This window comes from Mustela putorius, unplaced genomic scaffold, assembly GCF_011764305.1.
Source record: "Mustela putorius furo isolate JIRA1106 unplaced genomic scaffold, ASM1176430v1.1 tig00001059_pilon_pilon_pilon, whole genome shotgun sequence".
Classification (NCBI taxonomy): domain Eukaryota; kingdom Metazoa; phylum Chordata; class Mammalia; order Carnivora; family Mustelidae; genus Mustela; species Mustela putorius.
The window spans coordinates 2696183-2715566 of record NW_025421553.1 but is presented as its reverse complement, the minus strand read 5'-3'; the positions used below and the strand labels follow the sequence as shown (position 1 = coordinate 2715566).

General features: G+C 43.7%; 1 protein-coding gene across 2 annotated transcripts in view; it reads right to left on the bottom strand.

Moving 5' to 3' along the window:
- The window catches only part of MCC (MCC regulator of WNT signaling pathway), a 433071-nt gene that overhangs the window by 314580 nt on the left and 99107 nt on the right, over positions 1 to 19384 (bottom strand). For both annotated transcript variants that reach the window (XM_045087128.1, XM_045087129.1), the window contains exon 3: positions 6563 to 6777. In XM_045087128.1, the coding sequence (XP_044943063.1) occupies positions 6563 to 6777 (215 nt within the window). The remainder of the gene's footprint in view (positions 1 to 6562; positions 6778 to 19384) is intronic.

Sequence of the window (19384 nt, the reverse complement as noted above, 5' to 3'; positions counted from 1 at the left end):
TTCAGCCTCACAGGCATTGGCCAAGGCTGTGGGCACAAATTGGAAACTACATTGTGCCTATTGGCCCCAGAGTTCCGGGCAAGTAGAGAGAATGAACCAGACTCTTAAAGAGACCTTGACAAAACTAATTCTGGAGACTGGCGGTAGATGGGTGGATCTCCTTCCTTTCGTCCTCCTCAGGGCACGGTGTACACCCTATTTAAACAAGGTGACCCCATTTGAAATAATGTTTGGAAGACACCCCCCCACACCCCGCTCTGTCCTTAGCTACAAGAGGTTGTCCTAGCAGAAATTACTGATCAGTCTGTACTCCAGTCACTGCAGGCATTATGGTATGTCTTTAAAAAAAGCCCATGCAGGGATCCGGACTGCCCACACTGGGGACTTGGTTTGGATACGTCGCTATCAAGTGGGGAACTTGGAGCCTCGCTGGAAGGGACCATTTACTGTTATCCTGATCATCCCCATGGCAGTAAAAGTAGAAGGCATCAGGGCCTGGATTCATGCGGGTCTCGTCAAACGAGCCGAGGATGAAGACGCCCCCCAGAGGTGGAAGCCTCAGCCAATGGACCCCGCTGACCATGGACTAAAGCTAAGACTCAAAAGACAATGAGTTTATTGTTGCTCCTATTGTTACCTGTTTATGCAAAGTATAGGTAGGAAATTAGATGAAGGAAATTAGAAAAAAATGGAAAAGGTTCTATGAAGCGGTAAATGGCTAACTCATCAGCCGACTGTGCACTAGTGTCATTTGTACCAAAGAAAACTAGAGCGATAAAATTGTTAGACTTACATGCTCAATATAACCCCTTACAACCAGAGAATATAGAACTGGCTGAAAAGTCAAGGATTTGACTAATCTCCAAAGAAAAGGGGGGAATGTAAGGGCCTGGTTGGCCAGAGGGAGTCATTTTGTGTTTATGCAGTAAACTTAGATTGACCCCCTGCAGTAAACTTAGATTGACCCTGCCCCTCCCAGAGGAACTTACTTGCAAAGCCTAGATACAAGGGCGGGTCAGGCCAGGTGAAGATATCCAATCAGTGGGGCGCGCATATATCTACTAGGGTAAATTGAGATTCAATTGGCCACCCATGGCCAATTGAAAAACTACCTAGCAGTTTTTTTCTGTGTGTGGCAGACTTAGCAGGACTGTGCAGTGTTCTCTGTGTATTGCAATCTCATTGGCCACCTGTGTATAGCCCGGCTAAACTACCTCTATAAAAGTTAGTCAGTGAGGTTGGGAGGGGTCCCCTCTTTGCAAGAGACGGCCCTGACTTGGTCGGTATGATTCTCGATGCTTGGCGCCAAATAAAGCTTTGCTTGACCTTCTCTTTGTATCAGTCTCGCTCCTTTGATTACGGACCCTAACATTGACCACTTAGACTCCTCCCTGCAAGACAAATGTTTGGAGAGGAAAGCCATCGGAGAGCAGCGGTGCATTTTTCCTGGCATCTCTTCCTTACTAAGCTCCTCAGTGTCTCATCTTGCTTTGCCGATTCTGGCAGTCTCGCCACGGCCCTGTCCCTTTATCTAAGCTGGACCGACATTTCCCAGCATTCTCTAGCCTGCATGATTCCGGACGGCCACGCGAGAACTTCCGTGTGAAATCCAGGAAGTAGAGGTGAAGATTTTGGGATGTTGTGAATGGGCCACTTCCCTCCTGGTGCATCGGGCTTGTGGCAGCTCCAGAGCCCCAGGTCTCCTCCTCTGGCTTCTCTGAGTCCTGGGCCAGGTGTGTGTGTGGAGCTCTGGGATGACAGAGGCCAGCTTCCCCCCACAGCACTGAGGTTGGCTGTGGTAGTAAGAGAACAGATGTGGGGTTCCATTGTGCCCTTATGGGTCTCAGGTCATCGTCATGCGTCATGCGTGCTGGCTTGGCTTTGCCTCCTCTGCATTCAGCTGTCCTTCTCGTATGCTGATCTGATGGGCTGAGAGTAACTTCAGGCTCCAACCTAGATGCAGAGTCAACAGCCTGGACAAATAGCTCTTCCAGCTCCCGCATCTGTGTCAGGTCTACCCTTTGTAATAAATCCCTTATTCTAGGCCACATGTAGCCACCCGCTTCTCAGATAAAACTCTAGGTACATCACCATCTTGTCGCTTTCGCGTTTTGAACAGTGTGTTAAGCCTCAAAGTCATAATATCCATTGTCTTTGGTAGAAGGATAAGACAGGTATTTGGTGGCAGAAGAAAAGGAAGGGATGCTTAGAAAGGTAAAAGCTTGTATAGCAAGCTCCTAGAAGCTTCTCAGCACTAAAAATGCCTGTACCAGTTATTGATTTATTACCTCTCATCTCAATCTTCCTTGCCTTGCTTTGTGATAGTGAAGCTGGACCCTGTAAACATTTCTCCTTTTTTTTTTTTAGATTCATTTAGTTTAGAGAGAGAGTGAGCATCAGTGGAAGGGTCAGAGGGAGAGGGAGAGAAAGAATTCCAAGCAGACTCTGCACTGAGCGCAGAGCCTGATGTAGGGCTCAACCCTACCCCCAAGATCACGATGGAGCCAAAACCATGAGCCAGACACTCAACCAACTGAGCCACCCAGGCACCCCTCTCCTTTTTCAATAAGGAATTCTCATCCTGGTTCTGTGGTGCTCTTCTTCCCTGCTTGCTCTTATCGTGGACGGAGGCCACAGGACAGCTATTGTTACCACATCTGAAGGCACCATTTGGAGGACATCTCAGTGGATTTTGGCACCAAGCATCAGGCTGCTCCCCAGTGAATTCCTCTGGCAGCCCGGTGGGCACTTTCCTGGTGACGCTCAGAGTCTTGCAGACACCCAGATGGGTGACATCCAGCAAGCTGAGCTGACACTCTAGAGGGCAGGCTTCCTGCTTACCAGCCCTGGCCCGTAGCATCTCAGGGAACTTCTCTGCCATCTAGCGGTCCCCAGCCACTCCCTTCCAGTAGGGTCTGGTGAGGAGAGGAACGTCTTCTTAATTTGTGTCTCCCTTGAGCACTGTGCCTTAGCTCTGGAGGGAGTAGCTCCTCTTTACACATGCTACTCCTGTGTGCATTAGAATTTTCTTTACTCTGTGTTAGGAGTAAGGAGGAGTCTCCTGCTACTAGTTAATCAGTTTTTACGTTAAACTTCCCCTGTGTGGGGGCGCCTGGGTGGCTCATTGGTTAAGTGTCTGTCTTCAACTCAGATCCTGATCCCAGGGTCCTGGGATCAAGTCTCACATGGGCCTCCCTGCTTCCCTCTCCCTCTGCCATTCCCCTTGCTTATGCTCTCTGGCTCTCTCTATCTATCAAATAAAAAATAAAATCTTTTCAAAAAATATTTTATTTAGTTATTTGTTTGTTTGACACACAGAGAGAGAAAGATAGCGAGAGGGGAACACAAGCAGAGGAAGTGGGAAAGGGAAAAGCAGGCTCCCTGCTGAGAAGGGCTCGGTCCCAGGACCCTGGGATCATGACCTGAGCTGAAGGAAGATGCCTAACGACTGAGCCACCCAGGTGCCCCAATTAAAAAACAAAACAAAACAAAACTACTTTCCCTGTGTGAATTACCATGTGCTCTCTGTCTCCAAACTGGACACTGATAAAATGTCTTTTGCTCTTAGTAGCTATTAAAAAATATATCATTTAATTTTATTAGTTCAGGATTTTTACAAGGAACTTAAATCACGTGTAATGTGAGTACATAAGTGAAGGGACTGCCCAAGTGTGCAGTTTAGGGAGGGGATTTGTTTCTTGACTGCCTATGCAAGGTATTCCTCAAAGTGGGCTCCATGGGACCCTGTGAACACAGCCCGAGTCAACTATTGCTGTGTAGGAAACCACCCTAAATGCAACAGTTAAAATCACTATCATTTATTATTTCTCGTGTTTGATAGGAGGACTCCAAAGTCACAAGACAAATGGTGAAGAAACAGGAAAGGGGGGGCGCCTGGGTGGCTCAGCGGGTTGAAGAGTCGGGGATTCAAAATCTCAGGGTCCTGGGACCCCAGGGCTCCAAGGGGAGCCTATTTCCCTAGGCCTCCTCTGTGAGTTTAAATAGTATTTTGAAATTTTCAAACTTTTTTTGTTTTTGAGAGCGAGAGCTCGAGCAGGAGAGTGCACGTAGGGGTGGGGCGGGAGCCGAAAAGCAGAGAGAGAGGGAGAGAGAATCTCTAGCAGGCTCATCACTGAGCTCAAAGCCCCACTAGGGGCTTGATGTGGAGCTCGATCTCACCACCCCGAGATCACATCCCTGGAAATCAGGACTTGGATGTCTAACCAGCTGAGCCAGCCAGGCGCCCTGCTATTTTGAAATGTTCAATTCGGTAAAAAAATAAATCATGTTGTGATAATGAAGGCTGCGTTTGTGTTTATGGTCTCCTTCCCACCAAGGGATTAGCTTAAGTGAGCGTGAATGATTTTGTTTGTGGGGTTAGCGCTTCTTTCCCTCCTTCCCTCCCTCTCTTTGTTTCCTTCCTTCCTTCTTTTAAAGATTTTATTTATTTATTTGGGCAACAGAGAGAACTAGTGTAAGGGAGAGGTAGAGGGAGAGGGAAGAGCAGAATCCGCACTGGGCAGGGAGCCCAACACAGGCCTCAGTCCCAGGACCCTGGGATCATGACCTGAGCCAAAGGCAGACACTTAACTGACTGAGCCACCCAGTGCGCCCCATCTTTGTTTCTTTCTTTATTTGTTTCTTTCTGCCTCTCTCTCATGTTCTTTCTTTTTTTACTTAGTCAATGTATCTCAATAAATAGTCATCATTATTGATTATCGGTTTGTCATGAGTTTTTATAGATCACATAAAATGTATATATGACAAGTATGCAAACTGTCAGGGTATATTTCCTGAATTTTATTTATTTTTTTTTAATATTTATTTATTTGACAGACAGAGATCACAAGCAGACAGAGAGGCAGGCAGGGAGAGAGAGAGAGAGGAGGAAGCAGGCTCCCTGCAGAGCAGAGAGCCCGACGAGGGACTCGATCCCAGGACCCTGAGATCATGACCTGAGCAGAAGGCAGAGGCTTAACCCACTGAGCCACCCAGGCGCCCCTACTTCCTGAATTTTAATAAAGTGAACACTTTGGTATGTTACAGATTTACAGAAAAGTTGCAAAGATAGTTCTCATATACCTCACACCCTGTTTCTCTTATTATTAACATATTATTATGGTATAGCTGTCACAATTAATGAACCCATATTGACTAAAGCCCATAATTTATCCAGGTTTCCTTAGTTTTTTACCTAATGTCCCATTCGGGGTACCACATTACATTTAGTTGTCATATCTTCTTGGGTTCCTCTGAACTGTGACAGTTTCTCTTTCTCGGATTTTCCTTGCCTGTAGCGTCCTTGACAGTTTTGAAGAATATATTTTTTTTTTTTTTAAAGATTTTATTTATATATTTGACAGAGAGAGATCACAAGTTTTCAGGCTCCCCGCTGAGCAGAGTAGCCCGTCCGATCCCAGGACCCTGAGATCATGACCTGAGCCGAAGGCAGCGGCTTAACCCACTGAGCCACCCAGGCGCCCCAGTTTTGAAGAATATTGATCGGGTATTTTATAGAAAGTCCTTTAACTAGGATTTGTCTAAGGACTGTATTTTCATTATTGCTGGTATGTTTAGAATCGTCAATTCCTTCAAACATGTCACCCAAAATGTCAGAATTAGAAAATGTACCTCAAACACAAGAAGTTTGAAAATCACTAGTCTACATTAAAGCCGACTATAAATAAACGTAAGTGAAGTTGTCATGGTGTTTAACCCACCATTCAAACTTCGATTTCAAAAAGCCAGGTAGGTTTGCAGACCTTTCGCACAGTGGTTGGAAAGCAATTTCAGTTTACAGCCTGTCTGCGGTTCACCCAAAATGGACCAGACCCTCAGCCACCCCACTGCGTTCCCCAGCTCAACTTCGAAGGGAACACAATAGCTCTTCACCAAAAGGTCACCCTGGTCGTGAGCCATCCTGAGGTCAAAGGGAAGGTTAAACTAAACATAATGAAATTCTAAGTTGTTTCACCATTTTCAACAGAAAAAAAATTTTTTTTAAAGGAGATAGATAAAAAAAAAATTAAAAAAAAATAAATAAAGGAGATAGAAATGTTTTGAAGACAGCACAAGGGAGAGAGTGCCACAAGGCAATCGTGGCAGGACCAGGGAGGCGGTTGTCAACAAAAAATCCTTTTCAAGTACAAGCAGAAAACAATAATCAAATTTTCAATGAAATATTTTCCTCTTTGTATTTTAAATAAGTAACATCCAAATTAGGAAAGAGAAAGGATTGTAGTCTATCAGTTTGTAATGTCTGGTACCATAGAAGTACTCTAGTCATGGAAATACTGATGCTGTTTCTCTAGTAATTAAATCCTGCAAGTTACTTCATTGAAACGCCTTTTAGGAGAGCACTCTGCTCTCAATGATGAGAGCAAAGTCACTGACCACAAGTGTTTGGAGCCCTTAACATTCCTGGCAATGCTCTCAATGGCACAATGTTTAGCTCCAGAAGAAAGACAAGAGCCAGTATGTCCCTGGGAGCTCAAAATGAAAATATCTGTACCGGAATACACACAGGCCAAAAGACGGGTTCCATGAACCAGAAAGTACTCACTGTGTTGGCCAGCTCCAGATAGCTTCCTCCTCCAGAACTGCCAAAATGCCGAGACTGTGTGCGCAGCGTGTGGAGGGCCGCAGCCTGCTGGCTCATAGAGCGTCCACTGTGCTCGAGAAGCTTCTGCAGGGCCCAATGACTCTGCAAGTCCGGGCTCTGGAGGTCCCTGGCTCCCGAGTCGTACTCCCAGCTCTCCCTGGCCGCTGATAGGGCACCTATGTCCAGGAGAGGCAGGGGAAATAAAAAGATGTTTCCTTCATTAGCCTGTGGGTGGTCTCTAGGCAGTGATCTGGAACCCCCCTCTGAAGCCTTCCTCGTGCCCGCAAGTCAGAACACATGTGGCGCCCAGACTGCATGCTAAGCACTTTCTCTTTCAAACGGACACATGGGGAGCCTCAAGATAAAAGCAGTCTTAGGCCAATCATTCAGAAATAACTCTCCAATGACTGTATGCCCCTCCCCGCCGCCCCAACAGAGCCACTCAGCAGAAAAGCACCAGAGAGCCAAGGGAAGGAAATCCAGAGCAGAGCCACGTCTGTCTGTGATTTGCACGGGGTTACCGGATAATCAGCCTTCTTACTGTAATCCTTTTCCCCAGCTAAGGAAGAAGGGAGCAAGGCCGTAGACAGAAAGTGCAGGAATGGCACTTTCTCGTAATGTTCTCTTATCTGGAAGAAGCCACCGGAAGCTAGACAGTGTTTGCCACGGAGATGTAGCCAAGCAGCTGAGTTCTAAGCAGTAGAATGGGAGCAGAAGTGCCAAGTGTCACTTCAAGGCCTGGCTCCTAAAACCCTCAGTGCACGATTCTCCATGCCCTTCGCTTTCCGGCCTGGCTCGCGTGGGCAGGGCACCCTCGGGAGCCGCGGGGCAGACGGGGAGGCCACAAGATGAAGGACGCCTGAGTGCCTGAATGATCTCCCGCCCCAGGGCTGTCTGCCAATCCCCGTTTCGACCTTTTGTGATGAGGAAAAGGACATTCCTTTGGTCACCGTATATTTTCAGTTTTGGGGGGACAGCAGCTGGTATGACCTTCACTATCACAACAGATTCAAACTCAATAAAAGATGCTAATAATTATAATACAGTGGAAAAGTACAACAACAGAGTAGACCTGGAGAGGGGCGGGAATGCTCAGGGAAAGCTCTCTGGAGGAGAAAGCCTGATGCGTCAGCTGTCACCATGGCTAGAAAAATTCATTTTGGGGCAAAGCCCTCTTCCTTGTGTTGCTCACTTCTGAACAGAAGTCCCCTGGGCGCAGCTGGCTGGGGGAGCCTGGGGCCCATGCGTCTGTGTCTTAGCCGTGAGGGAGGCTGCGAGGTCTGTTTTCTGGCTTCTACACCGGGGAGGCAGGATTTGTAAGGTGAGACCTTTCCTAAACCCAGGAAGAGTATGCAAAAGGCCTGGGCTGCTAGTAAACATGACCAAAGTCTATGCACGGGCACCGTGCTAGGTACCGGGGATGAAGCCACCAGCATGACAAATCGTAGCTCCAGCCTGTGAAGTTTTCATATTGATGGGTCTTCCATACAAGACTTTCAATGGCAAAAAAGGGGACTCGTTCACATAGTTCCATTTGTGTATGAAGTGAGAACATATACAGATTACCCTGTAATTTACTTGAGTGTAATTACATATAGCAAACTACAAATTATGTACAGTGGGTTCTGATATGAATGTCCAGTCTCCCCTTTATTAGGTATTGGTAAGTTTAGTCAATGTAATTAGGTAAACTTTCTTTGTCTGGAACCACTTAGGATGTTTTCCCCCTATGGTTCTTCGGTCAGTCTGCCAATACTCTCTGTACAGTGCTCTATGGCTGGAGTGACATATCTTTGTATTCAAGCAGACAACCCCTGTGTTTACAACTGCTCCAAGTTTCTTTTATTTGTTTCTTATTGTTTTTACTTTTTAACGATTATATTTATTTGCTTGAGGAGAGAGAGCATGAGCAGGGGGAAGGGTGAAAGGGAGAGGGAGAAGCAGACTCCCCACTGAGCAGGGAGCCCCACGCGCGGGGCTTGATCCCAGGACCCCGAGATCAGGACCTGGGCTGACGGCAGATGCTTAACAGACTGAGTCATCCAGACAACTCTCAAAATTTCTTTCTTTCTTTTTATTTTTTAAAAGATTTATTTATTTATTTAACAGTTTTAGTGTTTTTTTTTTTTTTTAAAGATTTTATTTATTTATTTGACAGACAGAGATCACAAGCAGGCAGAGAGGCAGGCAGAGAGAGAGGGAAGCAGGCTCCCCGCTGATCAGAGAGTGGGACTCGGGGCTCTATCCCAGGACCCTGAGATCATGACCTGAGCTGAAGGCAGAGGTTTAACCCACTGAGCCACCCAGGTGCCCCTCAAAGTTTCTTTTAATATTAAAGTCTATTGGGGCGCCTGGATGGCTCACTGGGTTAAGCCGCTGCCTTCGGCTCAGGTCATGATCTCAGGGTCTTGGAATCGAGTCCCGCATCGGGCTCTCTGCTCAGCAGGGAGCTTGCTTCCCTTCCTCTCTCTCTGCCTGCCTCTCTGTCTACTTATGATCTCTTTCTGTCAAATAAATAAATAAATGAAAATCTTTTAAAAATTAAAAAAAAAATTAAAGTCTATTAACTGTATTGCAAAGGAAGTTTTGTTTTCCTTCAACATAGACTACAAAATGGCTGCCCGCCCTCCCCCTGCTGCTTGCTCTGAGTGGTCTCTGCCTTCTGCTGTCTGCCTCACATTCTCTGTCCTGGCCCAGGCACACGTGGCAAGAAAACTGACTGAGGTAAAAGTTGAAAATGGGTTGGGTCCTCTCTCCTGTGGAAGACAAGCAAGCATGAGGTTGGGCCCTTGCCTTTACGTTTCACCACAGGGCCCAGGTCCTTGCACACGGCCTATGACATCTGGCATTTAATATACATTTAGTGAGTGGATGGCTGAATTATCCACGGTTGTGGTACCACAGGGTTTTACTTCTTAATGGGAAAAGCAACATGGGGATTAATTTTTAAAATCAAAATAAATTATACACTTAAGCTTTATCTCTATGCAAACAGGGAGTCTCATTTTCAAATAATAAAATACAACAGTTCTTGGATGAGACGGCCCAAGGAAGCTTCATTTGAATTTATGATGCTGTATTAACGGACCTAAACCCAGTCTCTGGAAGAGTCATATAATCAGGTTAGCCAAGCTCCATGTTAATCAGCAGGATCAAAAGGCCCTCACACTATTACCATAACAATTTCTGTTGAAGTGGTGTTGAGGAACTCAGATCTTCTGCTAGGGAGCCGAGTCAGTCACATCAGCACCATGTGAATGGACCCCAAAAGGGGAAGTGCGCTTCTTAAATATAGTACCCTACTTCCATTACTCTCTTTCAATGTGACTTCATATCTGATTTTTCTGGATAAAAACCAACATTCCTAAGGTGAGATTAGTCAGTTAATTAGGATGATCTCACTGAAAACCATCAAAACTGTAGGTCTTGGGGCACCTGAGGAGTTCAGTGGGTTAAGCCTCCACCTTCAGCTCAAGTCATGATCTCAGGGTCCTGGGATCGAGCCCCACATTGGGCTGTCTGCGCAGCGGGGAACCTGCTTCCCCCTTCCCTGCCTGCCTTTCTGCCTACTTCTGATCTGTCTCTCTCTGTCAAATAAATAAATAAAATCTTAAAAAAAAAAAAAAACCCACTAAAACTGTAGGTCTGATAACCATCTTGCTTTTGCCCTTTGAAATATCATGAAGTTTTCAGGCTCACACTCAGCCGGCCTCACTTCACTCCCTTGCTAACCTCAGGAACTGCCCATTGACCTCGGAGAAGTGGCTGTGCTTTCTTTTCCTTAACATGGATACCATTACTGTCCTACTGTTCCCCACACTCACCAGGCTCTCTGGTCTCCTCTTCTAAGATGCCCATCATGAGGGCACCATCATCATGATCTCTTCTGACTCTGAGGACCTCCCCAAAGTCACATCTCCAAACCCCTTCACGTTGGGGTACTAGGGCTTCGACATGGGAATTTGGGGGGAACACACTCAGTCCAGAACAACCAACTGCACAGTCGCTCTCGGGCCAGGAAGGACACTGACCGTGTGTCCTCCCTTTAAAGACCAAAGGCCCAAAGCACTGCCTGGGCTTGGAGGTCTCTGCAGCACAGGACCGAAGAAAGCCATCCCTCCTGCCACCGTAATTCTTTAGGGCATTTGGCAGTAAGCAATGATGTATATTCTTTTATTTCAAACCAAAACATTTAGTGTTTTAAGGTGGCAGAGCACAGATCCTAAATATTTCCCTTATCAGAAAAGCACAGAAAACAGCTGGCAGTTTGACATGTTTATAAAATGTATCACTAGGGAAACCCTGCTCTTGGAGAAATACTGAAACAGAAAATCCGCCCAACATCGAGACCCTTGTTCAGCTGGGTGCGTGGCAGTTGCCAGCTCGTGCTCTACTCCCACTTTCGAAAGTGCCACCCGGGTTCAGCTCTTGTGGTCACTATGCTTATTTACCAAAGCCTCAGGGCAGCCCTCCCAGCAGGCCAGACACGCCCCCATGAGGATAAGGCCACGATACCTAACATCTACTCAAGACCACTAGGAGCCGGGAGCTGTTCCAAGCAACTTCCATGTATTATTTTATTTCGTTCTACCCACAGCCTATGAAAGACTAAATCATTCCCCCCAGTTTTAGAAGAGGACATTTTCCCTCTCTCAGCTTATTTTTGTAGACATTGTCTGTTTGCATAGGAGTGTGGTTAAGAGCTGGGGTTTTGCAGTCAGATGGCTTAGGGTCGAATCAAGAGTCACTGTGACCAGCTATGTGATCTCAAGCAAGTTACTCAGCCTATGCCCCAGTTTCTTTGTCTTTTTTTTTTTTTTTAAGATTTTATTTATTTATTTGACAGAGAGAAATCACAAGTAGTCAGAGAGGCAGGCAGAGAGAGAGAGAGAGAGGGAAGCAGGCTCCCTGCTGAGCAGAGAGCCCGACGCGGGACTCGATCCCAGGACCCTGAGATCATGACCTGAGCCGAAGGCAGCGGCTTAACCCACTGAGCCACCCAGGCACCTCTTCTTTGTCTTTAAAATAGGGATACTGAAGAGTTCTTCATAGAGGTGTTGCAAGAGGGAAGCAAGATAAAAATATGTAGAATGTTTAGACAACCCCTGGCACATAAGAAGCTGATCAATAAATGTTAGCAATCATCTGGTCCTATCTTACAGTTCTAGTTATTTGTAATCCATTTGGGACAACCTAGTAGGGAACAATATATGGGGGAAAGGTATACTCTCTCCCAGCTTCTAAAAGGTACCTGTTGAAAAACAAACCTTTGGGGGTACCTGAGTGGCTCAGTAGATTAAAGCCTCTGCCTTCGGCTCAGGTCATGATCCCAGGGTCCTGAGATTGAGCCCCACATCGGGCTTTCTGCTCTGTGGGGAGCCTGCTTCTTCCTCTCTCTCTCTGCCTGCCTACTTGTGATCTCTGTCAAGTAAATAAAATCTTTAAACAAACAAACAAACGAAAAAAAAGAAAGAAAGAAAGAAACAAACAAACCTCTGGCACCTAACCAGTGACTAAAATTTCATCAATGGTTTTATACTTTACTAGTTTCTTTAGAGACAATAGACAATTAGGTAAGAGTCAAAGTTATGTTTCTCTGAGTAAAGAACATTCCATTAATAAGTCCAAGTCTTTGGCTATTGGGTTTGAGAAACTTTGCTTCCCTGATTGGGAAAGAGAGTGAGTGGGAGAACGAGAGAGAGAGAGTGAGAGAGAGAGCATGAACAGGGTGAGGGCAGATGGAGAAGCAGACTCACCCTCTGAGGAAGGAGTCCTCGGGCTCGATCCCAGGACCCTGGGATCATGACCTGAACTGAAGGCAGAAGCTTAACCAACTGAGCCACCCAGGTGCCCCTTTGCTTCCCTATTCTATTTGGCCCACTCTTACCTCCAGAGGACAACTGACCTTCCTCAAACTGGCAGCCAGCACCATGAGGACATCCACACAGCCTAGCAGCAGCAGCTCGAGAGGGGAGCAAGTAGAGTTAGCCATCATACCTACGCTCTGGCCATCCCCGATTCCCTTCTGTTTTTAACCGGCAGTTCCTTCTTTTCCATCCTTCATTTGAGAGTTGAGGCCTCTCATCATATCCCAGGCAGATGATAACACAGAGTGGTTAGTCTCTAGAACACAGACCTGGATTAATAGTATCCTATGTCACGGTCTGTATCTAGTGGTCCTTAATTTTTCCTTTATGTGGATTGTTTAGAAAACATTACCTAATCTATTCCCTTGGGTGGCAAGAGAGAAAATACTCCTTTCAAAACGTCAGGGGCAGCTACCTTTCTGCATTTAGAACCACGACACCACCACCACAGAAAGCAGCGAGGGAGAATTTGAACAAATCGGCTGCCAGCTCTCAGCCTTCCCTGCCATAGTACATTTACTATTTCCAGGTAATACTGACATCAACAGAAGCAGCAGTAAATTCTTTAGTCCAGAAGGGAGACACCGTGTGAGTCTTTAGTCATTTATTAATGTCAATGCTTGGTATAAGATTCAGGAGCCCAACTCCCCTGAGGACCTCTAGATTCCTCCAGCACGAATTACATTGCATATGCAGGAAAATTGTCTTAAAGACCTGGTCTGTGGTCGCAAGGAAAATTGGTTGGGAAAGGATAGATAAATAGGAACTAGCAAGCCTTCTGGGGAAAACAAAAAACCAAAAGTAGTGCAAAGCACACGTCCTACCTACTAAGGGAAGGTAAATAATATTAGCTCCCAATGATAAAAGTCGGTTCTTCGACCCTTGGTTATCCATAGGAAGTGAGCCGATCAGTGTCCTGTTTTGAATATACGTCACATGTGGCCCATCTAGGGACAATGTACTGAATTTCCAATGACACACCGGGAACAGAGTGGAAGGTGTATTTTTTTTTTTTTTTAAGATTTTATTTATTTATTTGACAGAGAGAGCGAGCACAGGCAGATAGAGTGGCAGGCAGAGGCAGAGGGAGAAGCAGGCTCCCTGCTGAGCAAGGAGCCCGATGTGGGACTTGATCCCAGGACCCTGAGATCATGACCCGAGCCGAAGGCAGCTGCTTAACCAACTGAGCCACCCAGGCGTCCCGGAAGGTGTATTTTGAAATGCAATTCCCTTCCCCCTGTGCCAAGGCTGTTGGTAGATGACAAGAAGGAAAGAAATGAAGAAATGAATTTTTCTTACGGAAATGTGCTTATCAACATCATCATCATTACTGGCTATCTCTTAATGTCCCACTCTGTACAAATATGTTCAAAGACCCTTGATATAATTTGAGCACAGGCTTGAGAACCGTCTAATGGAAGATGGTGTAGAGACAACCTAAAGGAAGCAGGAATAAATAACCTTTAAAATCCGTCTCCAGCTCTAGATTCTATTGTTCTGTTTGCTAAATTTAATATAAAAGGGAAAATGTCTGCCCTTAGGCAATGAATACTTTAGTTATGAAAGCACAGCTGAGGCAAGCATCTTTAACTTAAAAAAAAACAATTAAAAATAATATTGGGCAGCTTATTATTTTGGCTTGTCTAAACTAGATATATGAAGGAGATAACCAAGAGGGTTGACTTAGGGCTAAAGAATTCAAAGGATAGTTTAGGGCAAGTGTTAAAATGAATGTTAGAGCAAAGAAGTGTTGACTGAGTTTCACTTGAGCCTGAGGCTGATGGGGTTTGGGGTGCTAATGTTTACAGTCCACAGGGATTAAGATTAAAAAAAAATAAAAAGGCTTGTCTTTCTCAGAAGGCAGAGATGGTATTTTGGATCAATTTATCTTTCTCTTACAAGGTATATTAACGGGTCATGTATTCAGTAAGCCCTTGGTAGTTTCTAATTATTTTTTTAAGATTTTATTTATTTATTTGACAGACAGAGACACAGCGAGAGAGAGAACACAGCAGAAGGAGTGGGAGAGGGAGAAGCAAGCTCCCTTCAGAGCAGAGAGCCCGATGTAGGGCTCCATCCCAGGACCCAGGGATCATGACCTGAGAGGAAGGCAGTGCTTAACGACTGAGCCACCCAGGCGCCCTCATAGTTCCTAATTTTTAAGTACCAGATTGAATGGAGATAATGCTAATCTGAGCCTGTGCTCTGTGATGGGAAGTATCACACATATCCTTTGGTTGGCATGCCCATAGGGTCTGTCATATTTCTTGGCTGAAAATCAGCCTAATCAAAATGGAAAATGCCAGGCAGGAAATATACACAAACAGGAATACAAAAAATTATTCTGACTTCAGCTTCTTAGCAAGAAATAGAACTATATTATGTTTTATTCCTAAAAAGTTGGTATTTTTCACTTAAGTTTTTTAATATGTTGAAGCATATTATTTTTTTCAAAAATTTTATTTATTTGTCAGAGAGAGGCAGAACAAGCACAAGCAGGGGAAGCGGCAGACAGAGGGAGAAACAGGCTCCCTGCTGCAAGCAGCCTGATGTGGGACTCAATACGAGGACTCTGAGATCATGACCGGAGTTGAAGGCAGATGCTTAAGCGACCATGCCACCTAGGCATCCCCATATTAATTTTTAAAAAGGTTTTATTTATTCACTTGATAGAGAGAGCATAAGCAGGGGGCGTGGCTGGAAGATGGAGAGAGAAAAGCAGGCTCTCCACTGCACAGGGAGCCCAATGTGGGGCTCAATCCCAGGATCCTGGGACCATGACCTGAACTGAAGGCAGATGTTTAATGACTGAGCCACCCAGGTGCCCCAGATCATATTAATTTTCTAATGTTAAACCAAACTTGGATTTAAGAGACAAACCCAATGGGATGCCTGGGTGGTTCAGTCAGTTAAGCGACTGCTTTGGACTCAGGTCATGATCCCAGGGTCCTGGGATCGAGCCCTACACTGGGCTCTCTGGGCTCTCTCTCCCTCTCCCTCTGCCTGCTGCTCCACCTACTTGTGCTCTCTCTCTCTCTATCTGTCAAATAAATAATAAAATCTTTAAAAAAAAAAAAGACAGTTAAAAAAAATCTTAAAAAAAAAGAGACAAACCCAACGTAGCCATAATATGTGATATCTTATTTATCATTGAAATTGGTTACCTAGTATTTTGTCTAGGATTTTGTATCTCTGTTCAAAAGTAAAATTGGCCTTGTAACTTTTCTTTTACTGTCCTTGTCACATTTTGGTATTAAGATTATGTGTGAGTCTATATGAGATGGAGTTATTTGGTTTTGAATGTGAGGTAGACCTTCCCAGGGAAACTGTCTGGGTCTGTAGTGTTCCTTGTGGACATTTTTAAAATTACTGTTTTAATTTCATTCTTAGTTATAGAACTATTCAGATTTTACACTCCTTAATAAGTCAGCTTTACTAAGTTATATTTTCCTGGAAATGTCCTTATTTCTTTTTTTTTTATTTTTTTTTTAAAGATTTTAAAATATATCACAAGTGGCAAGAGAGAGAGAGAGGAAGGAAGCAGGCTCCCCACTGAGCAGAGAGCCAGACGTGTTCCCATATAATTTTCTTTTTTATTTTTCATTTTTTCTTTTTTATTTTATTTTATTTTATTTTATTTATTTGTCACAGAGAGAGAGAGAGATCACAAGCAGGCAGAGCAGCAGGCAGAGAGAGAGGGGAAAGCAAGCTCCCCGCCAAGCAGAGAGCCCCACTCGGGGCTTGATCCCAGGATCCTGAGATCATGACCTGAGCCAAAAACAGAGGCTTAACCCACTAAGCCACCCAGAGCCCCATACCATACCATTTTCTTTTTGTTCATGTCTGTAGTATCTATAGTGATGTCTCCTTTGCATTCCTAATACTGGTCATAACAAACCCTGACTTGGCCACCTACCCTGCCTAAAATAGTGTAGGCTTCGCAGGATGACACAATCTTGACTGTTGGGCACCACCTTTTTCTTACCTTTTTGAAAAAATTTTCATTCCATTTTTTAAATCTATAGGTTTGAGAATTAAACATCTTCTTTCTAGGGGCACCTGGTTGGCTCAGTCAAAAGAGCATGGGACTCTTGATCTCTTGGTCATGAGTTCGAGCCCCACATTAGGTGTAGAGATTACTTAAATATATAAATCAATAAACTTTAAAAAACCACTTATTTTCTATTTTAGTGATTATGATATAAATTATAACATCCTTAATTTATTAAAATCTAAAGCTTATCAATATATTTATCTATCTCTGGACAATATAAGGACCTTAGAAAACTTGAAATCTATCCATCCCACTCCCAACTTACAGGTTACTATTATTTTATATTTATTTTCCCTAAAGTCTTTAAGACAAAGTAATATTGTTTTTACCATGTTTATTTATATTTAACCATATTTACCACTTTCCTTATTCTTCTTTCTCTCTTGCAACTCAAAATATCTATCTGGATCCACCATCATTTTGCTTGAAATATATCCTTTAGAATTTCACTTAATGAAGGTCTCCTCTAGGGTTATGTTTGTCTTCAAATGTCTTTATTCCATCTTGGTTCCTTTTTATTTATTTATTTATTTATTTAAGATTCTATTTATTTATGTGACAGACAGAGATCACAAGTAGGCAGAGAAGCAGGCAGCAAGAGAGGAGGAAGCAGGCTCCCTGCTGAGCAGACAGCCGGATGTGGAACTTGATCCCAGGATTCTGAGATCATGACCTGAGTTGAAGGCAGAGGCTTAACCCACTGAGCCACTCAGGCGCCCCCTTGGTTTCTTTTTTAAAAAAAGATTTATTTTATTTGAGAGAGTGAGAGAGAGAGAGAGTGCAAATGAGCTTGGGAGGGGAGGGGCAGAGAGAAAAAATCAGACTCCCTACTGAGTGTGGAGCTCAGTAGTGTGGCTCCATCTCAAAGCCATGAGATCATGACCTGAGCCAAAATCAAGAGACAGATGCTCAACCAACTGAGCCACCCAGGTGCCCTCCATCACGGTTCTTGAAAGATACTTTTGCTCGTATGGTATGTTAGGTTGTCACTTACTTTTTCTCAGTACATAGAGGACAAGGGAATGTCACTGTTTACTGCCTTCCATTGTTCTCAAGAGTGTGCTCTCAGCCTAAATGTTGCTCCTTTGAAAGTAATCTGTCTCTTAAAAAGAAAAAAAAAAAAAACTTTTTAGATTTTCCATTTGTCTTTGGGTTCTACAGGCTCACTATGTCTAATTATCTAACTATGTTACTTGATTTTTTTTTTCATTTTTTCTGCCTAGAACTCATTAGAATTCAGAATCTACTGATTAGTGTCTTTTAACAGTTTTCAAAAATTCTTAGCCATTACTTCAAATGCTGCTTCTGCTTCATTCTTTCTTTCCTCTCTTTCTGAGAATCCAATTCTGTTATGTTAAACTTTCCCGACTGTTAGTCTTTCTCTTATATTTTACATTTTATATATCTTTCTTCTATGTTTTCTAAATAATGTCCTCTAACCTGTCTTGTATTTCACTAATTCTGTCTTCATCACTAACTGATTTGTTGTTAAGTTTAATTAAGTTTTTATTTCAGTTACAACATTTCTCATTCCTAGATGTTCATTTGGCTCTTTGGTTTTCTTTTGCTAGCTTAGATTTTCTTTCTGAACACAGGAAACATAACTACTTTGTATTCTGAGTCCAATAATTTCAACAAATGAAATCTTGATTTTTTTTTCTTCGTGTTAATTCTTTTTTTTTTTTTTTAAAGATTTTATTTATTTATCAGAGAGAGAGAGGGGGAGAGAGCGAGCACAGGCAGACAGAATGGCAGGCAGAGACAGAGGGAGAAGCAGGCTCCCTGCTGAGCAAGGAGCCCGATGTGGGACTCGATCCCAGGACGCTGGGATCATGACCTGAGCCAAAGGCAGCTGCTTAACCAACTGAGCCACCCAGGAGTCCCATCTTCGTGTTAATTCTTGATCATGGTATGTAGTCTCCTTTTATTCTTAGTAATTTTAGATACTGAATTTTCCATATTCCTTGGAAAGTTATTTCTGGATATCCTTTCAGAACCGCTTTACATATCTCTAAGGCAATTTCATTAAGAATACTCCAATGGGAGTATACAGATTAGTGTACTTGTGGTTCAAACTTACACAGAGGATACAGACCTCTATAGTAGTCTACCTTTTGAAGAAGAAGGTATATCTTATTACATTCCCCACCTGAGCAGTCCTTGGAATTTTTCTTCTGTTCTCAGGGCCCACATAGCCATGTAATCAAAAGTTTGATTTTGGGGCGCCTGGGTGGCTCAGTGGGTTAAAGCCGCTGCCTTCGGCTCAGGTCATGATCTCAGGGTCCTGGGATCGAGCCCCGCATCGGGCTCTCGGCTCAGCGGGGAGCCTGCTTCCCCCCTCTCTCTCTGCCTCCTTATGATCTCTGTCTGTCAAATAAATAAATAAAATCTTTAAAAAAAAAAAAAGTTTGATTTTACAGATTCAGACAATACTTTCAAGGTAAAAGTGGCTTGATGCTCTGGGCTTCCTCATTCACTTAGATTTTAGACTCAGAAGGCTTTACTATTTGCTAGATATAGATATGTGATAAAGGAGGACTTAAAATATAGCTGTTTCAGCTTTTTAAATTATTTTCAGCTATAAAATATATCTTGGTATCTAATTTTACTTGTTATGGAAATAAATACTTGTTCTTTGATTATGCTACATGAATTGTGATTATGTAAACTATATACTCACAAGTGGACCATGACTACTTTCTTTTTTTGAATAATTTTCTGTTTTCCCTGGGATTAATAATTTTTTTTGTAATTTCATGTTTAGTTTTCCATGTCATGAATTCAGTCTCAAATTCTCAATCAGTTATCTAAATATCCTCACAGTAATTTAAGATGCATAAAAATTCCATCAAGTTAGTCTGA